This window comes from Gracilinanus agilis, chromosome 6 (assembly GCF_016433145.1).
Source record: "Gracilinanus agilis isolate LMUSP501 chromosome 6, AgileGrace, whole genome shotgun sequence".
Classification (NCBI taxonomy): Eukaryota; Metazoa; Chordata; class Mammalia; order Didelphimorphia; family Didelphidae; genus Gracilinanus; species Gracilinanus agilis.
The window spans coordinates 12,411,756-12,432,738 of record NC_058135.1 but is presented as its reverse complement, the minus strand read 5'-3'; the positions used below and the strand labels follow the sequence as shown (position 1 = coordinate 12,432,738).

Sequence of the window (20,983 nt, the reverse complement as noted above, 5' to 3'; positions counted from 1 at the left end):
CTCTTCCCACCTGCTCTGTCTGCCTTTGGTTCCCAGAGCTCTGGGTAATTAACCAATATTTTCCAAGCATTTTTTCTAATAATTGTAGTTACTCTGTTTCTCAGGCCAGTAAGCATTGTGGTGGTTTTTTTTTAATGGCTCTTTTCCTAAAGCTTCCACAATGCCAGGTCTTGCCTAGAAACAGAATGATAAACATTTTTTGTCTAATTTACCTCTCTATCTCTATCCATCTGTTGGTCTCTGTTGCTCTCTCACTGTTTCTCTCTCTCTCTCTCTCTCTCTCTCTCACACACACACACACACACACACACACACACACACGTACAAACACACAAGATTCTACACTTGTACTTCCTTTTTAGGAATCAGTCAGGCTGAAACAGTCATTGAACAATGACAAGACTGGGTTGCATTTTCAGATTTATAGCGCATTCTCCTTACAAGAGCCCTGTGTGACAGGTACTATATCTATCACGGTTTCCAATTTGTGAATGAGTTAATTGAGGCTTTACTAAAGGGAAATGACTTGATTGGGGTCAGGGATAATAATTATCAAAGCCAGATTTAGAATCCTGGGGTCTTGACTCTAAGCCTCGTACCCTAGACCCATTGTTTTCAGACTCTTCATTTCTCCCAGAGCATGTTCACAAGGACTTTTTAAATTAATCTGGAAAACAAAACCAAAAAGTCCTGCTTTGAAAATTAAGAGTCCCCATCAATAGGATATAGTAAATCCATTTCCTCACCAGTTTGTCCTTTGCCTGTCAAACATTTGTAGGCTGCATAGGGTGGTTCTTAGAGAAGAGAAAGCTTTGTCTTCTGATAAGTCAATGATTTTCCAAACATCTACCTACTTTGTTCTGTAGCAAAATCAGTCAGAGCAGAAGAGACAGAGGTGGGGCTCTTTCAACAGTGCTCTGGAAATCTAAATCACCTACACAAAAGTTCAAGGTCTTAACATTAATAATATAAATTACATTTATTCTACAAAAGTCTACTGTTGGGAGAGATTTTTAAAGTCTGCCTGCCTCTTTTAAAGGACAAGGACTCTAGAAGTTGTATATGTCAAACTATTTGGGCATGGCCAAGGTTTTCTAGTTTGTCAGATTTGGAAGGGGTAGAATCTAAAATTCTACAACTAAAAGGGTCTTGGGACATGAAAAGTTAACACGTAGAATGCTGGGATTGGAAGACATCAAAGAACATGGAAATAGAAATCTTGAAGTGGGAAAGAACCTTACAAGATAGAATTTTAGAATATAGAATGTGAGAGTTGGGATTGATCTTGGGACAATTAATGTCAGAACCAGGAGAGTGCTCAGGTCCTCTGATTCCAAATCCATAAGTCTTTTCACTGACCCATTCTGCCTCTGAAATGCATGTGGGTATTTGTTTCTGCAGAAGCCAGGTGTCCATATTTTTTGGCTTTTTCTACTAATACAAAGAGAACATTTATTAGTACCTACACCAAATACTACTTGGTATTGTTGGTGGTCAATCGTTTCTCAGTTGTATCTGAATCTTCATGACCCCATTTGGGGTTTTCTTGATGATGATACTGGAGAGGTTTGCCATTGCCTTCTTCTGCTCATTTCACATATGAGAAAGCTGAGGCAAACAGGGTTATGTGACTTACTCAGGGTGATACAGATAATGTCTGAAGAAAGATTTGAACTCAAGAAGATGACTCTAGGTACTCTAACCACTATGCTACCTAGTATACTACTTGGTATATATGACTTAGTCCTTGTTCTTTAGAAGACAGGAACCCGATTCATAGGTTCATGTGGGAAAGATGTCAGGTCACACCCAAATGCAGCATTCGGACAAAATTCCCGGTAATGTCAAGATCTCAATGTATGTATATGAGGAAATGCCATGTAAAGGGTATATATCTCATTACAATTAAGATTTATGCCATGTCATTATGCCAGAAAGAGTCTCCTAAAGGCTGTAGCAAGAGAATGGTCCATATACAGAAGTAGAGTCCACTTTTATTTGGTGTCATTGTATTGAGGGAACAGTAACACTGAGGTAAAGTAGATGGAATGTTGGCTGGATTCTGAGACATAGTACCCGGGTAATACTGGACAAATGACTCAAGCAACTCTCTCTACCTTTGTATTGAAGATGGGTGGACCATCTTCATTAGTAAAGAGAGATTCCATACAAATGATTTCCACATAGCAATGTAATCCCAGCTCAAGACAAAAGACAAATATGGACTGAAAACCATAACATGTGGGTGAACCTGGACTCTTGATGCAAGATACAAACTCTCAGGAGAGGTTCATCACCAGAAATCTGGGTCACCTGACTACTGAGTTCAAGGTATAGAGCAACTCGACAAAAGTAGACTCCTAAAAGCTGTGGTGTCAAAGTCAAATAGAAAAAAAAAAAAAAAAAACACCACATAAGGATCCCTGCAGGCTCTCTGTTGACTTAGAAAACCACATATTAACATTATCTGTGTTGTAGTGTATTTTTCTCTGATTTGTTAAACATTCCTCAATTTGATTTATATTTAATTGCATTAATGAGAAGCGTTTAATTATATTTTCATCTGGTTGGACTGCACTCAGCTGTGTTTTTGACACTTCTGTCTAAAGGCTCTGTGATTTTACTAGCTACATGGGCAGTGAGTGCCCTTCACCAATGAATCCTTGGCTCCTTAAAGCATTGAGTATGTAGTGTGCCCACTGGTGTGTGTGCCCAAGCCTCGGGTCCTTCTCCCCTTCTGACTAACAACAAGCTAAATGAGAGGTGAGGGTAGAGAACCTTTGATAAGTTTCGAGTCAGAGGGAGTTGTTTGTCAAACCAATAAGAACCAGAATATGAGGATATGGAATTCTTGTCACCTTTTTCTTCCACTTTAGTCACAGCACCCATAGAGAGCTCTTTATTCTAAAGTACATGGCCTGTGAGGTGAAAGGCAAAGGAGCTTAAAGTATTTTTTGGAGGGCAGTTAGGAAGACAGGCTGGCTTCTTCTCTAATACAGTGTTATATAAACAATAGGAGCAAAGCTGAATGGTAAGTGCCTGATACACACAAAATATTCTGCCTACCGACTGGGACCACATTGCTCTCCCTCCCTCTCCATCTCAGCTTTATAGCTTTTCTCTAATCAAATTTCAATGTATTGACTTTTTAAATTAAGAAAGAAATCAATAAACTCTTTGTAGTCCTCAAGGGACATGGTTTTCTAAATGTCCTCCCCACCCTTGTCATTTTTCATTACCCACCTCCACCCCCAAGAGTCCTTTGGGAGCAGCTTCGTGATCTCTAGGAGGGGCATTGACAGTTTAATCTTTGGGTGTCTTTAGCCTCTGTTGCTTATCCCATTTCTGCCCTCTAGGTGCCAACCTGGATTCACTGGAGCAAGATGTACTGAGAATGTGCCCATGAAAGTGCAAACCCCAGAAAGTATGTTAAAAAAGAATCTGAACTTTGCTTTCTTCCCCAATCCACAGCAACAATCACGACCACTTGGTGGTTTGACCAACCAGGTACCTGGGCTCTGCACCCAAGGCTCGGTGGCGTAGTGTGTTATTGGTGTCACCTCCTGTCACTGGAGACAAGAGAGCTTGATTGGGCAAGATGTTCAAAAATCCCAGCACCCGTGGAGGGCAGGCCAATCATTGTCTTCCTTCCATTATCTTTGACCAGATAGAAATCGAAATTTCTTGAGCTGCCAAGATGCCTTGGTAGCCTCTTCAATTTGCTCCACAAGTAACCTCTGCTTTGAGAGGATACAAACACGTGCGATGGTGGTGTGCATGTCTCCACCATCCACATCTGTTCATTCGATTTGGTCCAAACTGGCCTCCTTGGAGGTGTTCTCCATTCTTCGAGCCACATTGGGGCAAAGCTGAGACTGCTCCTGGAGGTGAACTCACCAAGGTCCAGCAGTTGACACTGAAGAAGCTTCTTTCTTAGCACATATTCACTTCTTCTCTTTTCTCTGTTGTCTCTACCGTTGTTTTTTTTTTTGTTTTTCCTCTCAGGTGCCCAAATGAGTTTACTGGTGATCGTTGCCAAAACTACGTAATGGCGAGCTTCTACAGTACGTCCACTCCCTTTCTGTCTCTGCCTGAGTAGGAGCATGCCTGGCCCAGAGGGCACTGCTTTCTTGCTGCTGCATCTCCCTTCCCAGATCACACCTAGAGCTAGATTTCTTCTGCCAGGTCTAACAAGGATGGCCTCTGCCTGTCGCATGAGAATCTTAACCAAAGTCATTGTATGAACTGCTCTGTTTATGCCATGTTGGCACCGAGACACTAATAGGCATGTGAGGCTCAGGAGGGATTCTCAAGGTGATATTGACTAAGGATAGCCAGTCACAATCAGTCCTCAGGAGTGACACAGTCATAATAACTGTCTCTAAGTTTCACTTTTATGGAGAAAATACAATAAAATCATTCCACTAAATAGTCTAACTTCTTTATAAAGATGCCACCAGTCTGAAAGGGATCTTGCTAACTTGTAATCCATAATGCATTTGAAACTATGGTAAGTTTGATATGGTACAGAATGTATTATTTATAACAAATAAACCTGACAAACAGAGTGCAGATGTTTCTCGTCATTGCCCAGTCTGCCTTTAGAGAATGAGAAAAATGTGGGAGAGATATAGAAAATGATAGGAATTTCAAGAACAACCCAGAGTAACTTGAACATGGATGCCCTTGGTTTGCCCCACTCATGAATGGTGCCAAGCAAACTAGGCATCGAAAGCCAACTTAAATAACTGAGGAATTAGAACATGTTGTACTAATTTAGAAGTTAATCTTAGAAGAGAAAAGAATCCCTACCACATTCTGGATATTAAGTAGCTTTTCTTTGAAATATGGATTCTTGCCTTTAGAAAATGGGAAGTTGGTACCTTTTGATCCATTCTTCCTACTGCAGAAAACATTGCCTATGAAAGAGCAGAATACATTGCCCAAATTGCCTCAAAGAAAGGTTCCCTCCCTCATTTAGAACTGAGGCAGAGGGGCAGCTGGGTAGCTCAGTGGATTGAGAGTCAGGCCTAGAGATGGGAGATCCTAGGTTCAAATCCAGCCTCAGACACTTCCCAGCTGTGTGACCCTGGGCAAGTCACTTGACCCCCATTGCCCTCCCTTACCACTCTTCCACCTAGGAGCCAATACACAGAAGTTAAGGGTTTAAAAAAAAAAGAAAAAGAAAAATAGAACTGAGGCAGAGGGTTTCCTCTTTCCATTTATGCACCATGATTTTTTTATTTGATTAAGAGACACTATCCATGCCCAAGGGCTATTTCTTAAAGGCCTTCTTTCTGATGTTTTCTGTGACAGCTTTTGGGAAAGGGGGCATTTAGGCTTCATTAGGAGAAATGAACAGGAAGCCTAGTTAGACTCAAATCTTTGGGACCCATTCAGAAAGCTTCTTTAAAAACTGGATCTTCTCTCACTCCCTCTGATGTAAAGCCTTCGTTCATATCTCATACCATCCCCGCTGACACAAAGAGGATTAAATTATTGGTGGGTTTGTGTTTGGAGAAGAATTGGAAGCTGCAGGGAAAAAAAAAGAACTTTGCCCATGTGATGATTGTTTTAAAAAATTGGCCATGGATCCATGAGAGGGTAGCATAAAAGAAATATTCAAGTTAAAGATGAAGCAAACTATCACCACCACCACCAAAGTTTGAAGTCAACCAACAGATCCAGTTTGGAATCTCTATTTTAAAAGCTTCATTTTCAGTTGCCAAAGACCATTGCGTTCTTATATAATTAATGTGGCATGCCCCATGACTGAAGTCAGTCTATATTTGAGAAGTTCCGACATTTAGGAAAGAAGGTCTTTCTTGAATGGGTCCCTTTCAGAAGTAATTGACCCTTGAAATGTAAGTGTTATGGCAGGGGGAAAAGATTAAGTAGCAGACAGGTCAGCCCCCTCACTCACTGTTTGTTGGATGATATCATGTGTTGTTTTTTTTTTTTTTTTTTTAAGAACATGGCATTGCCCCGACTCAGTCAGCCTAAATGGCTTCCCTTGATGGATTTCCTATTTGAATAGCTTAGCATCATATATTTCAAAATGAGAGGTGGACAACATTTGAATCCGTGTCTCTTGTAGGAGGGGGCGATTTTCATTGCTGTAAGAGCTCCTAGCAGCAGATGAATGACTATTTCAGTGGTTGGTCCATATTAATAGGGCCTTTGTGAGAGAATGGATCACCAGTGTGAAGAAATACAAAGTCTAAATTATAGACCCTTAGGTATAATAGGATACACTCCATCAAGGATATTCCTAACAAACATATCTGCTCTTGTTTTATACATGATGCTATCTATGTCTTGCAAGTCCTTGAAAATATGAATACTTAATGTAGTTTTAGCAGGTTCCTAGAAAATCCCAATTTGTTCACCAAACACTTTTTGGTGCATAGGTCCAAGTGTGTATGTCTCCCCACCCCCATTCACAAGGTTCTCAGGCCAGCAGATTGTCCCTAAATCATGGGAACTATCCATGCTTTGTGTGACTGGGAGCGATAGGGATACATTTCCTTGTAAATGTCACAGGCAGAGTCTCTTCCCCATTTCACAAATTCAGTGGCACTCTAGTTGATTGAAAGTGAAAGCAATTCAAACTCCACTGTGGCTACCAGTCCACAAGGTAAGTGATCAAGCCATAGGCACAATTGGAATGGCTGCCCTTAACATCGACAGAGATAGAATCTAACCACGTAGGGTGGGATATTGACATTTGGGGATTCTGGGGCTGTCTGAGCATATAAAGGCAGTCACTAGGGGGAACAAATGCTGGGTCACTTCCGTTAAGGACGAGTTGCTACAGAGCACCATTCAGTTCAATTAAAAAATATAGTCCCATGCTAAACACTGGGGCTCAAAGAATGCCCCAGACAACAGTCACATAAGATTATGTTCCACTGGAGGAAAAGACAAAGGCAGACAAGTGACGGTAGTAATTAAAGGACACAAATTATTCTGAAATGTATAATCAGGATAAAGTTAGCTACTTTAGCTACTATTTCCCTCATTGCTGCTATTGCTCTGAAATATGGGACTCATACCTTGCCAGTAGAGTTGGCCTGACAACCCCTGTTCAGCAACAATGGGACTCGAAGTCTGTTCCATCAAATGCCACAGATTTGAATTATTAACCAGTTAATTGATTTTTGGAAAATAATTAATGGTCTGAGGTGATTGCCCCTAACAGGAAATTTTCCTCGGATTATTTGTCCAAGGATATTAATAGCCAAGGTTCTTTTCCTTGGATTAAAACAGGAGAAATAGATGCATGGCCAAGTAAGTAGTCAAGATACAAGAGGGTAATGCATGCTTCCTTGTTAGGAGTCCATATAAGAGCTAAGTAGTCATTTTCCAGTGACTCATTTGCAGTGGAAGCTGCTTGGTTTGACCATGGCTTCCTGTGGGGGAAAAATGAGTGTGATGACTGGTGGACTTTGTATTAATACTGTGTAGAAACAGTTACATATATGCATGGGCATGCCAGTAATTTTACTGCAGACCTAACCAACCTTTCTATGCTACTAATAGATGTCATTAGCAGTGTTCATGGAGGCTCACAGGAACAACTTTCTGGGAAAGAGATCATGTTAGTTTTATGTTGGCTTAACCCTTAAAGTCTTCCTGACTGGTTCGGGAGGAGGTGAGCATGGGATTGGGAAATGGTGACCCCATCACAGTCGCTTTAGAAGGATTCTGATCATCCTCATGTTTCCAAATTTATATACAATAAGGAAGCAAAGGGTACCTGAAAGTGGGTCTAAACAAGCCAGTGTATCCCAGAGGGAAGAGGACATAGGATGAATCTGAGTGAAATTCAGTTCAAATCACTCTGATTATCAGTCAGTGACACACTGAACATCAAGGCTTTAAAGGGACTCCCTGGCTTTCCTCCTCTGGGAGGTTATTGATTTTGCCCCCCCCCCACCTGCCTTCCTCTAAACTCTCATTCCCTTTGAATTCTGAAAGTTCCTTAGAATCTAGGGAAATCCAGATCATTGGATGAATGTGAGACTCAGAGGAATTTTTGAAGACTGGGATTTATGGTAGCCTACTAGAGGAGGCCTTATTTTGGCCTTTCTTTGGGCCTAGGTTGGCACTAATGTATCTGGTAACCTGAGCATAGAGATATGAGGCTGCTAGATCAAGGGATGCCTTCTCCATCCTAATTGTACTCATGAGAATAGCTCCTTTCTCTGTAGCTCATTCAGAGATTCATTCATTTATCAAACTATGGTTCATCACTTGCTATGTACTTTACAAGTACTTTTGGAAGTGCTGAAGGGACCTAGATGAAAATGATGACAGTCCCTGCCCTCTGAGAGCTTACAGCTTACTGAGACCAACAACATGCATACAAATAAGAGAATACCAAACATGTCCCAAATCTAAACAAAAGGAGACAAAGCTAAGTACAAAGTCATTTCAGATGGAAGGTATTAGCAACTTTGGGCACTCAGATACAACCTCAGTACTGACACATCCCTGTGCACAGAGAGCAGAGATTATTGTTCCTCTATGACAGATGATGAAACAGAGGCTTCCCCAGCAAGTTGAGACTTAGAATCAGTGATTGGGCACAAAAGAGAAGCACACTTCAAAGACCTCTCCTTTCCAGTGTCTGTTCCCCAGTCCTTCAAAACCTCTAAGATTTCTCTTACACGAGGTATCTCTGTAATGACATCTTGGGTACAACATCTTTTGGTTTCCAAAAAGAAAAGAGATACTTGCCATTTGGAGGTCCCCTTCTGTCTGTCATCTCCTTCTTTGAGGCTGAGGGTGCTCAGGCCATCCTGAATTTTTGAAGGAATCATCCAAATACTGGTTGTCCCAAAGAAGGGCTCTCTTTCCCTTCTGTCAGTCCTTTCTCTGAGCCTCACTGCTGCCATATGCTAAGAGCTAATGTCCTAAGGGTTTCTCAAAGTGCAAGTTTCTTTTAAGAAGTTTAACATTTTGCAAACATTTATCCTGGCAGCATATAAAGTGATGGTAGAGGTGATGGTAGGGAGTCAGGGAAGGAACAAAGATTATCGTTCAGTTAGCTGAATCCTACAGTACTGTGCCATAGCAATGGAATTAAGGCAAACAAACCATGATGGTACCAACCTTTAAGGTGTTTAATGAGAAGATATGATGCTCAGGGAAATAAATGGGACAAAGGAGTACAGATTAGTGGGAACATTTCTGAATTTGGCATCTAAATCTTTGCTCTGCTCCTTACTACCTCTATAACCCAAGGAAAGCCAAACTGCTTATTCAGGTCTGTTTCATCTTCTTTAAAACAAGGGAAACTGACCCAGTTGATCTCCTAAGATCCCTTTCAAATGGAGAGGACAATGTTCCATTTTAGAGAGGAAGTGGCTAAGAGCATAGAAATTTGGACAGTGCCACCTAGAAACACTATGGTAAGATTCAAAACAGAGCTCAGTTCTCTTGATTCCAGTCTGGAACTTCAAGCAGCAAAGCCTTCTGACTAAGGAATAAAGGGATGTTGGGGAGATACATTGTGAAATGAATTAATGTAAGCCAATAAGGCCTTCCTTCTTCCCCTCCCCCCAAAAAACCCAAAACTTCATGTTCTCAAGACAGCTTGAAAACTGGTCAAAATATGACAGATACCTTTATAATGCTATAGGAGAAGATATTGTTAGACAGAGAGTTGAGTCCTTAGCTCTTAACCTGCATGACCAGGCTAAGTGACTTAACCTCTCTGGACCTCAGTTTCTCCTAGTGTTAAGTGAGGATTTTGATCTTGATCACTGAAGTCTTTACCAGCTTAAGACAGTTGACACCCTAGCTTCTACATCAGTGAAGGCTTTAAGGGGTTAAGCAGGGCACCTTATGTACCTTATACATAATGATGGGTGTCAATCTTTTCCAGTAGATGAAGTGTTTTTCACAGACTCAGCCTCGATGACACCTGTATGAACACTGCTCCATGAACCCTTCCCCACTGGTCCCATTTTCATGTGCAAACAAACAGACGTGTAACTTTGTTTTGGACTACCATATATTGCTCTTTTCTGAAACTGTGTCCCTTTTCTTTCTTTTTTTTTTGTCAACTTTCTGCATTGGCAGAGCATCTTGGGATTGAATTTATGGGTATGGACCAATCATTCCTTTTTTAGTGCCTTTGAGCAAATTTTAGCACCTGTGAACTTGACTCCCTCTTTTCCCCCTTCTTCCCCTTCCTTCTGATTCCTAACCAATGTCCTTTTGCTTTAGAAGGGATCATACAGCTATAACAGTGGTCTCTATGGGGCCTCAGTTATTAGACACAACACTAGAATATTAGTGAAGGTAGCTCACTCTCATTTCCCAGGTACCATTTTAGGTCTATTATCCCCATAACTCATTGCCAGTTCCTTTCTTGACCATAGTGTTTCGCCTACAGATTCCATTTATTGTGAAAAAATTCCTACAGTCTTCAAGGTAATCAGATCTCCAGGGTTCCAGGAGCCCAAGGGGTCTCCTGCAAGTGCAATGATTCTAGAAGCCCACTCTTATGTCCACTTTATGTTGGGAGCCAAAGGAAAAGACAACGATTCCTGCAGCAGGAAGCCCAGACCTTTGTGAGGAAAGACCATAGTATGTGTATGGATTAGATAATGCCTCAGTAAGTCCAAGGGACTGGAGTCATTCAGGCTTATCTTCTCAGTAAGGACAAAGAAAATAGGCTCTTTGACTCTCTGCAAATATGGCTGGCTGAGATTTTCATTGAAAATATTTGTACTAATGAAATAGAAGCCATTTTACAAGCCATTCTGGTGAAATGAATTAATGTAAGCCAATAAGACCCACTGCCTGCAAATACATCTTGTATCACAAAAAGTCATTTCAACAACAAATCCTAGAGGATTCTCCCACCTCCTTCCCCAGCTTTGAAGAAAGAATCTTGAATTCTTTTTTAGGACAATTTAATTGCTAAATACAAAGCAATTGGTGACTAGATACAGAGTTCCCAAACCTTCAGAGAAATGGGTGACAGAGGAGATTAAGTCTATTCAGAGGCCCTGGGTTCAAATTCTGATTTTTCCCATTGCTACCAATGGGCAAGACACTGCCCCCCAAAACATCAAGTCCATGATCCATAAAACGAGTAAAGGATGGGGCAGTTATCTGGTTAATATCAGCCTATGAAAACCATAGCATCAGCCTGGTTGGATGCCAGTGTAACAACTTAACTTTGATGAAGCATAGACTTACTTTCTTTTTCTCCAAGCCACATCATAACTTTGTGGAGATTACATCTGAGAAGCTCTACTCACAAAGGTATTTCCCCAGGTATGACATCATAGGCTTGACTTGGGCATTTCACACAAGTAAACATAAAGAGCCTTATTATTGTTGTCATCACTATTATTCAACAACAATAATCAACTAAGCTGAAAAGAATCTGCCACAAATCCTTCATGCAAATGAAATTTTGCTTGTCAAGGATCACAGACAAATATCCAGCATCCTCTCTAAAGGAAAACTAACCTTTTTCAAGGTCTCTCATCCTCTGGGGGCTAACCATCCCACAATGGAGAGAGCCCTCTTCCTGGGAGGATTTTAATGACCACACGAAGTCCATCCAATCCAGTCTAGGGCAATCAAACACAAGATAACCCAATCAGCATTTACAGCAAAGGACCACAGGAGAGAGGCAGCTCTTCTGGTATCCAAGAGAAAACCATTTTTGTTCTATTGCCTTAAGGCTCCACCTTCTACCAGACTGGTGTTCCTGTCAGCTCCAGAAAGCCCAAGTCTTAAAGGATAGGATCTAAAAGTAGAAAATAGTGAGGTCATCTCTATGGAAGGATGGCCAGTTCAGGCCAGATCAGAGCCAACCAGATTCAATGCTCAGTGAGCCAAGTGGTGAGGCTGCAGTGGTGACTGGATGTGCCCATCAGCTCCTGGCCTATCAGACTGATAGTATTTTTTTTCAGTTCCACATCTGATTCGTTCTTACCCTGCTGACCTATAACAGCATATCCATAGGGATGAACAAATCTTTATAGAAGATATTGCTGTAGCTTTCTCCCTTAGTGTTTTTGAATTCCTGCCAAATCTATCCCAGAAAACACAATTAATGCTGTGTGATGCAGCTGGTCATATAAATTGAAAACAGCACAAATAATCGACTTTGGGACAAGATACATTGTGTGTGTCTGAGAAAGTTGATAGACTGAAGAAAGCTCACACCATTCTCTTTAACAGCTGCCTCCCTTCTATTGGTTAATCCAAGTGTGTCTGGATAGCCTTTATCCACAGGGAATCACGGAATTTGAGTGTTGGAAGATGCAACCACCTATTCCAGTCTAGAAGAGAAAATAATCTACTGCATGATAAACCTGACAGGTGTTTCTGCATCCAGCCTTCACCTAAAGACCTCCAAAGAAAGGAAAGCCACCACTTTTTGACATAGCCTATGCCACTTTGGGACAGTTCTATTAGTTAGGAAATTGAGTTTTTACATTTGTTTTGCTCCCCATTTTTCATAGACCTCAAACCTAAATTTGTCTCTGTAACTTTCAAATATGTCCTTGGGGGCTTAGCAGAACAAATCTAATCCCTCTGCCATCCACCTGGCTGCCTTTGAAAGATTTTAAGAATTTTTCTTTGTCCTCACTGAGGCTTCTCTTCTCCAAGCTAACCCCGTCTACTTCCTTCAACCAGTCCTTCAATGCCATGAATACATCATTATCTGTTTTGTCCTCTTCTAGAAGAAGGATCTGCCAACTATAGCCCATGGGCAAGTCCTACCCCACGTCTAGTTTTGTGTGACCAGAGCTAAGAATCATATTTTATACCTTTAAATACGAAAATATTTTATTTTAAAATTGTGTAAACCATTCTTTGTTCAAGGGTCAGATATCCCATGAGACTGTAATCGGATGATCCTAACACTAGATAGCATTTATTTTTCAGTGTCTTGTTCAAGCTTTGGTTCCCACCACTGAAAATCAAACTCAAAATTTGTTGTAATGGGGGCAGAGTACAATGAGATCATCACTTCCCTTTTCCTGGATTATCCCTTTCCCTATACTTGTCTCACACCAACACTGAGCCATTGGTATAGAGAACAGAACAGGAATGAGGTATCAGTGTCATGAGACAGAGGTTCACCTACCCATTTCAAAGAAATGTTTTTAGTGAGAAAATTATGGGGAAGAGTCCAGCTCATGCCCAAATGGAGACTGACTGTTTCATCATTCCTGATGGCTATTTTGCAACAAATTCACAGGGAAGGCTTCCTTGCTTTTAGAGGGATCAAAAGATCCTAATAAAGGAAGCAATAGGCAATCCATTTAAAAAGTTCAAAAGGGAAAAGAGGAAGAAAAGTTGTGGGCAAGAGGGCTTGCCTTGTATTTGAGACAAAAAGGGTTGAAATGGTTTGCTTCCCGACGATGCATCCTGAAGAACTGACTCAGATATCAAGACCAAAAGTAACTAGAGTTGGGCTCACTCATGGAACAAAGTGCCCCAACCTGGCCCCGAAGGCCAGTATGCTCCCAGCCTGCTTTACTGGCAGTATGGACAGACAGGCCCAGAAAGGGAAGTAGAGAAGACGGGATGAGCCATGATTATTGCCTGCTGGCATTTCCCCTGCTACTTTAGTAAGGACCTAATGCGAAACCATGCCTCTTGGTCCTCTGGCCTACTGCACATTTTCTCACTGCTCACTTGCCTTCTCCATTACCACTCACCGGTCCCATTAGGCAAGTTTGAAGTTATGCTGTATGGGAAATCCCTTCCAACTTTATTTCCACCTTTTTCCAGACATCTTTTCCTGTTGTTTTCCCCCAGTATGAAGCATGCTGTGCAAAAGCCTACAGTTGACGTGTTAATATTAACCTTTAACCCTCTCCTGCCCTCACCTTTCCTCTCCTTTCTCTATATATTTCTGTCTGTCTGCCTCTATGTTCAATTTTTCTTTTGGTTTCCAACTCCAAGACTATTTTTTGTTTTGTTTGTTGTTTAATCTATGATGCCTTCTCATCTTTTTTACCCAGACTTCTCCTTTCCTTATTCACAATCAGACTTAATATTAATTGGGTTTGACAATGTTCCTAGCCTGTTAACTGGAATTTGATGACCATGAGCTCAGCTTGTAAGAGATGCCCTGGATAATGATAAGATGCATTGTATCAGAGAAATTAAAATTCATTTGTTCTCGGAAAAATGTTCTGCAAACATCTTTTCCAACAAGGAGAGAAAAAAATGGAAGGGGGTGGTGAATAGCATTTTGTCAAGGGCTGTGTGAAGGATTTTGTTTTTACAACATGCCCTGGTTTGTTGTTGACCAGCTTAATTAAGGAGATGAGTCGCCAGCTTTGACTCAGTAATTACACACACCAATGGTGTTCTATTTTTGAATGTTCTTGTGAATATATTCTAATCACTGTAATTTATCTGGTTGGATACTCAGTTCCTTTGAGATACAGGCCACTGTTAAATAAACTCTCCATCTTGTGAAGGGCTGAACCCGAGTCTGACCAAGGGTTCATTCATTCCTTCAAAGAAGTAGGATATAACCCACCTACAGTTGTACCCTCATTCCATTTCTATTGTGCAGCATTCCTGATTTGGAGATCAGGTTCCCTTAAGGCCCAGGAAGGTCTCCACATCTGAGCTGGGAGAGTCACACTTGGATATTTCAGCACTCAGGAGTATTTTTCCAAGTGTATTATGTGGATTATGTGGTCCATTCTAAGACAAGCATGACTCATGTTGATGATTTCTTTCTAATGATTAAATATCTCCATAGCAGAGATGAGGGAAGACCAAAGAGTAGTCCCTATAAAAACAAGCTGGCATTTTGGCCCAGTCTGCTCTTTCTAGGTTAGAAGTCATTGATGCACTGCATTTTCTCTGATATAATGCTTCAGGGCTCAAAGTGAGGCTGTTTTAGTTTTCCTTCCATTCGATCTTGCCCTTGAAATCACAGGGTCTTGCCTCATTGCCTTTGGTAACTACAAGCCAAGCTTATGTTTGCAAATGTTTTTTAGTTTGTCCTTTGTTTTCTTTTCATCTTTTATTGATTAAAATGTTTTTTTTTTTTTGTAAAGCCCGCTGGAATGTAAGGAAGGTCCCTGGGAATAAGGAAAAGTCAGAGGGATCCAGGCAGTCCCTGGTCATTGTCCTAATGATTATTCCAGCTGTCTTTGCAAGAGTAACAAGCAAAACCAAAAATTTACAATTGTGTGTTTTTTCCTTAATCTAACATTGTATATCATATTTACAATATCTGTATTTGGCTTCTTTAAAATAATCCCTAAATATATTTGTAGTTTTGTCTAAATGGAATTTTCTTATTGAATATTTTGGTTTTGAATGGCACCATATGCTGAAGTTATTCTCTGTGACTGGGTGCCATGTTTGTTTTTTCCTGTTCCCATGTTGTGAGTAGAGGTGGTACCATGTAGCATGCCATATGTTTAGTGTGTTTGCTTTTTAAGGATTCAGAGTATACCTGGTAACATGTTCTTCTTGTGCCCCTTTCCAGAAGCTGAGGAACTCTACCAGAAAAGAGTGTTGACCATCACTGGCATCTGTATTGCCCTTCTAGTGGTTGGCATCATGTGTGTGGTGGCCTACTGCAAAACCAAGTAAACTTTCTTCTTCCTTGACTTTCTCTATCATTAATACAGATGGGTAAGAGGCAGAGAGATCCTTGGGAAGAGAACCAGGGCCCACTACCCACCCTGTAGCAAGAGATTGTTGTTGGCTGCCTTTATTTCTCCTTGTTTTTCTGGCTCTGAATCATTCAGATTTATAAAGATCCAGTATGGAGGGAAAGGAGTGTCTGCACCAAGAAATGACACCTCCTTGAAGTATTTCATGATAGCCATGAACATAGCCAGCTGATTGCTACTGACTCAACCCTCTCCAAGAGGTGACCACAAAGATTTTGAAACATGCACATATACAAACACAGAGAATCAGACAGAGGATGAGATTAAGTTTGTCAACACTGAGATGGCATCAGCTATTCTCATTCAGAATGGTCCTGCTGACCACAACAATGAGATAAGGGTGAAGCATGAGGGAAAACAAATGACTTAGAGGGCTTCCTAGATTCCATCCTTTTATGTTTCCTCCAGGCTATTTGTTTTTGTTCCTGACATAGCATTTCATGGATATGGAAAAAATCCCTAAGTAAAAACTCTCTGTACTGATGCACATCAGCAGATCTTCTATAATTTAGTCATAGAGAGTTCCCTGGGTAATTAAAAGGGAACGGAACTGAACTAGTTCATGTCAAATAACTAGTACATACCAGAGTTGGGATTTGAACTTTGGCTTTTCTCACTCCAAAGTTAGCACTCTGTACTAAAGTTTGACTACTGCCTTTCCTTTAGTTATTTCTTCATCTCCTCTGACCTAAAGCAGGGGATCTTAACTTGGGATGCATGGACCACTAAAGGCTTTTGACTAGGTATTAGAAGATTTGTGAACTTGAATGATGAAAAATTTCATATTTATTTTGATGGAAGCAATTTCTTTTGTATTCTGATGTAAATATTATTCTGATATGGTCCAAAGGCTTTACCATATTTCCAAAGGAGTCCATGAAACAAAAAAGGAGTTTAAAAAAGTATCCCATTGGCACTGGACTATGAAATGGGATGCCTAAGGAGGTAATGGGCTCCCCATCATTGGAGATATCTTGATGGAAGCAGGACATTATAGATGGAATTCTTCTGAAGGGATTGATTAGATTGGAAGGCCATGGTGAGATCTTAAGGCTATGAATTGCTGATATCCTTGAATTTTTAATGAATCTTAAACCTTGCTGAATTCTAGGAGGCCACAAATTTCATTAGTGAATGTATTCTATTCATTGATAAAGATTACAGAAGTGTTGATGGGGTGACCATAAAATCATGAATCTAGACTTGGAGAAATTCTTAGAGGATGAAAAAGATGAAGAAATGAAGGTAGACAGAAGTTAAAGATCTTGCTCAGGATCACATAGTTAGGAAAGGCATGGTTAGAGGAAGGATTCAAACTCAGACCTTTTATTTCTAAGTCTAATGCTCTCAATTCATTTTATGACTGAGACACCATGGCAAAATTGAAATAGAGTTCTTAGAATCAGCAGAATTGGGTTCAAATATTGCCTCTGCTTACCTATATGACCATGTACAAATTACTTTCACTTTATGTACTTCAATCATCTGGAGAAGATTGGAATCAATGCCTTCTATTATCCCCTTACAACCCAAAACACATTATACAAATGTTGGCTGCTTACTAAATTAGTACTGAATTAATTAATGCTATGGGAAATAATCACTTACGAATATTTAACTGTAAGAAATATCTAGTAGGTACTTAAGTGCCAAAGCTCCACATCTATTAAAGATGAAGAGAGGGGAAAAAAATTACCTTGCCACTAAGATGATTTTCGGGAATCTATGTCAAAGTTTTCCAGTTCTACTTCAATAAGTCTTCAGTGCAGCTGCTTAAAGTGTGACTGATGAGAGCAAAGCAAATATCATAAGGGGAAAAGATAGGGTGGAAGGACTTGGAAAGCAACCTTTGCAAAGCTTGGAAAACCCTGAACATCATTTTCATTGAGTTTTGTGTCCTCCTCCACCCATACATGCTTATTAACAAACATGGATTTCCTTCTGGGCCCCCGTGCTATAACTCCCTCCAAGACTCAGATACAATCAGATTCATGGGGCCTTCTGCTACATAACAGCATTGCTGTTTTGGCAGCACTTTTTTCCATCCTAGAAATGATTTCCTCAGTGATGTCAGGCCAGCTGTTGGAGAGGAAAATATTCTTGAATCAGATGCAAATGACTTTGAGGAACAAAAAATGATCAATTTTGTATCATCATGTCATAGTAAGGGCATAGATGCTCCTTTGCTCCCAACTTCACATTCTTAAAGAGAGGAGAGGGAGAAAAAGAAGAGGGGGAAGAAGAGAGAGATAAAGAGAGAAGAAGAGAGGGAGGGAGGGAAGGAGAGAGAAAGAGAGAGAGAGAGACAGAGACAGAGACAGAGACAGAGAGAGACAGAGACAGACAGAGAGAGAGAGAGAGAGAGAGAGAGAAAGAAAGAAAGAACTATATTTTTTGTGTGTGCTAGCTAAGTATCTGAGAAAAAGGTCTTTTAGATAAGACCCTGCCTTCAGGCAACTCACAGTCTAAGAAAGGGATAAAACAATAATAGAGAAACCAGTAAAACCCAGCATTAAAATCATCAGTGGATTAGAGCTTGAAAGCAATCTTTGCGGACAGATTTAGAAACAGAAAAGTTTCTAAAGTCATCTATTTCAACCCCATCATTTTACAGATAAAGAAATGGAGTCCCAGAGAGGTTAAGAGGTTGAGTTGACATAGTTCATAGGGCATAATAGAAGAAATGAACATTCTCTTCTAAATTTGCCAATTTACATCAACTTTATTCCTATTCTTGAGTTGTAGAGGGGATTCTTGTTAGGGTACAAGTTGGAGTAGCTGGCATTTGAGACCTATTCCAGCTCTGAAATTCTCCGAGATAATCTGATCTGCCATAATAAAATAAATGAAATCATCCTCATTTGTCATCTTTCCATTAGACTTATTTGTCCTTAAAAATTATTTGTGAGTTCTGTTTTGTCTGTGATAAAGCCTTCTAAGAATGGTAGCAACAGTATCCATCTTTTCATCTTGGCCTAAGAGTCCTTTATATCTGGAAGTGTCCTTAGAGGTCATCTAGAGGAAGCCCTCCCATTATATAGTCACATAAACCGAGGGATAATGAAGTTAGGAAAGTCATTTGCCCAGATAGCAAGTTCCATAAAAATTCTAGATATTATTTTACTCAAACACGAGAAACAGGAAAAGAAAAAACTCAAGACTTTCTGAGTAAATCTGGAGTCTAGTAAGCTGGATTGCACAGTGGTTAGTCCATTTGACTTGGAATCAGGAAGAAATGAGTTCAAATCCTGCCTCAGACACTTACTGACTTTGTGAACATAGATAAGCCTATGTCTAGCATTCAAACACATGAACCTCAGTACCAAAAGACACAATACCACTGGTCAGAGCCTAGTGAGTAGGAATGCCTGTCATTCAAAGATACCCCTTATCATGGAAGGGTTTGGGAAGACCTCCACCTCCTCAGGCTTCTGTCTTCAAAGCCCTGTATTTTCTGGGATTACCTCCCTAATTTGACACCTCTGGTTGACAGAAACAAGAACCTGCTAAAATACCTAACATAGGAGAGTGATTTGATCGTAGTGAGAAAGACCCTTTGCTTCTCCTTTGACTAAAACTCAATTCTGTCTTTCATGTGCAGGAAGCAGAGGAAAAAGCTTCATGATCGGCTGCGCCAGAGCCTTCGTTCAGAACGCAACAACATGGTGAACATGGCCAATGGGCCTCACCACCCCAACCCGCCCCCAGAGAATGTGCAGCTGGTCAATGTAGGTTTCCTGAGCTCTGAGAATAAATCATGAGGAATGCTGCCCAACTAGGCTAACCCTTGAGTTAATTCTTTACAGGGTTTATACTCATCATGAGAGCTTCCAGGAATATGGAATTGCTCCAGGAGGAAATAACAAGAACATTTTTTCAAGTGCTTTTGGTTTATGATAACACAAACATGTTTCCTCTTCCAGCTTGATTCATTCACTGGTTGGATAATAATGTCAAGTTTTTGTTCCTTTTCGTAGAGTGCCTGAGCATCTTGCCTACTTTTTTCATCTGAAAAAATGGTGAAGGAAAAGAACCATAACCCTGTGGCACTTGGCCATGAGGAGAACATGTGTTTGGAGTCAGGGAGACCTGGGTTCAAATTCCACCTCTGATATGTATTCATAGTATGGTTCTAAACAAATTACTTAATCTCTCTGTGCCTCCGGCAATTTCAAATGATAAATCTAATAGGTCATAGACTTCATGTCAGTGGTAGAAGAATCTCCTACAATTTTAGGTCCTTTGCTCATAAGATTACAAACCCTTACTGGTTTTTTCTTTTTTTTAATTACAAAGATACTTTATTTTATCGATTACATGTAATATAAAAGTAAACACAAGTTTTCCGAAGTTATATGATCCAAATTGTCTCCCTCTCCCTCTTCCCTCTCCATTCCTGGAGTCAAACCCTTACTGTTAAGTGGCAGAGTGAATGGAAAACAGGTCATGGAGTCAAGAAGACTTATGCTTGACTTCTGCCTCAGACAATTTACTAGCTGTGTAACCCTAGGAAAGTCACTTAACTTCTCTGAGCCTTAGTTTTCTCATCTATATATATTAATAGCATCTACTTCATAAATAAGATAATTAAAAGGTTTTATAAACCTTAAATCACTATATAAATATTAGCTATTATTTTAATCAAATATAACAAAACAAGATTCAAAAAAGAAAAAATCCAAAGCTTCCTGACTCCCAAGTCCAGCACATGAAGCTTGGTAAGCTATGTACCACAGTAGTTGGAGCATTGAATTTGTAGTCATGAAGAACTGAGTTCAAATCCTGCATCATATTTACTATATGGACCTAGGCCAGCCTCTGTTTCCTTCAGTTACCTTATCTGAATATAAGGGAAATAATAGTTACCTATACCCTAAAGTTGTTGGAAGGATAAAATGAGACAAGATTTGTAAAGTGTTTTCAAAAATATGAGCTGTTAATAATAATAACTTTATCCACTGTGCCACCTAGCCGCCTAGCTCATTTAGTGATGATCTTAAGATTTGGATTTCACAGGAGGAAAAAAAAAAACAGGAACACTAAGCGAAGCAGCAGTAGTAAAGTGGAAAGAGTTGAAAATTTGAGTCAGGAGACTAGATAATATATAACTATATATTGTCTATAATTGACTATAACCTTAGATTGGAGTTTTCTAACCCTCAGTTCTTATACTTATAACATTGGGATGATCTTCACGTTATGGATATTAAGGAGCTATACAAATGTGAATGATGGGTAATTTCACCAATGAATTTTATTGTGAACAGTAATATAAACTGATTATTGGTTTT

At 40.1% G+C, this 20,983-nt stretch overlaps 1 protein-coding gene across 1 annotated transcript in view; it reads left to right on the top strand.

Moving 5' to 3' along the window:
- NRG1 (neuregulin 1) overlaps positions 1 to 20,983 on the top strand; it is a 990,734-nt gene that overhangs the window by 959,969 nt on the left and 9,782 nt on the right. The window contains exons 7-10 of the mRNA XM_044681476.1: positions 4,006 to 4,064; positions 10,090 to 10,113; positions 15,503 to 15,605; positions 19,294 to 19,420. Of these exons, the coding sequence (XP_044537411.1) occupies positions 4,006 to 4,064; positions 10,090 to 10,113; positions 15,503 to 15,605; positions 19,294 to 19,420 (313 nt within the window). The remainder of the gene's footprint in view (positions 1 to 4,005; positions 4,065 to 10,089; positions 10,114 to 15,502; positions 15,606 to 19,293; positions 19,421 to 20,983) is intronic.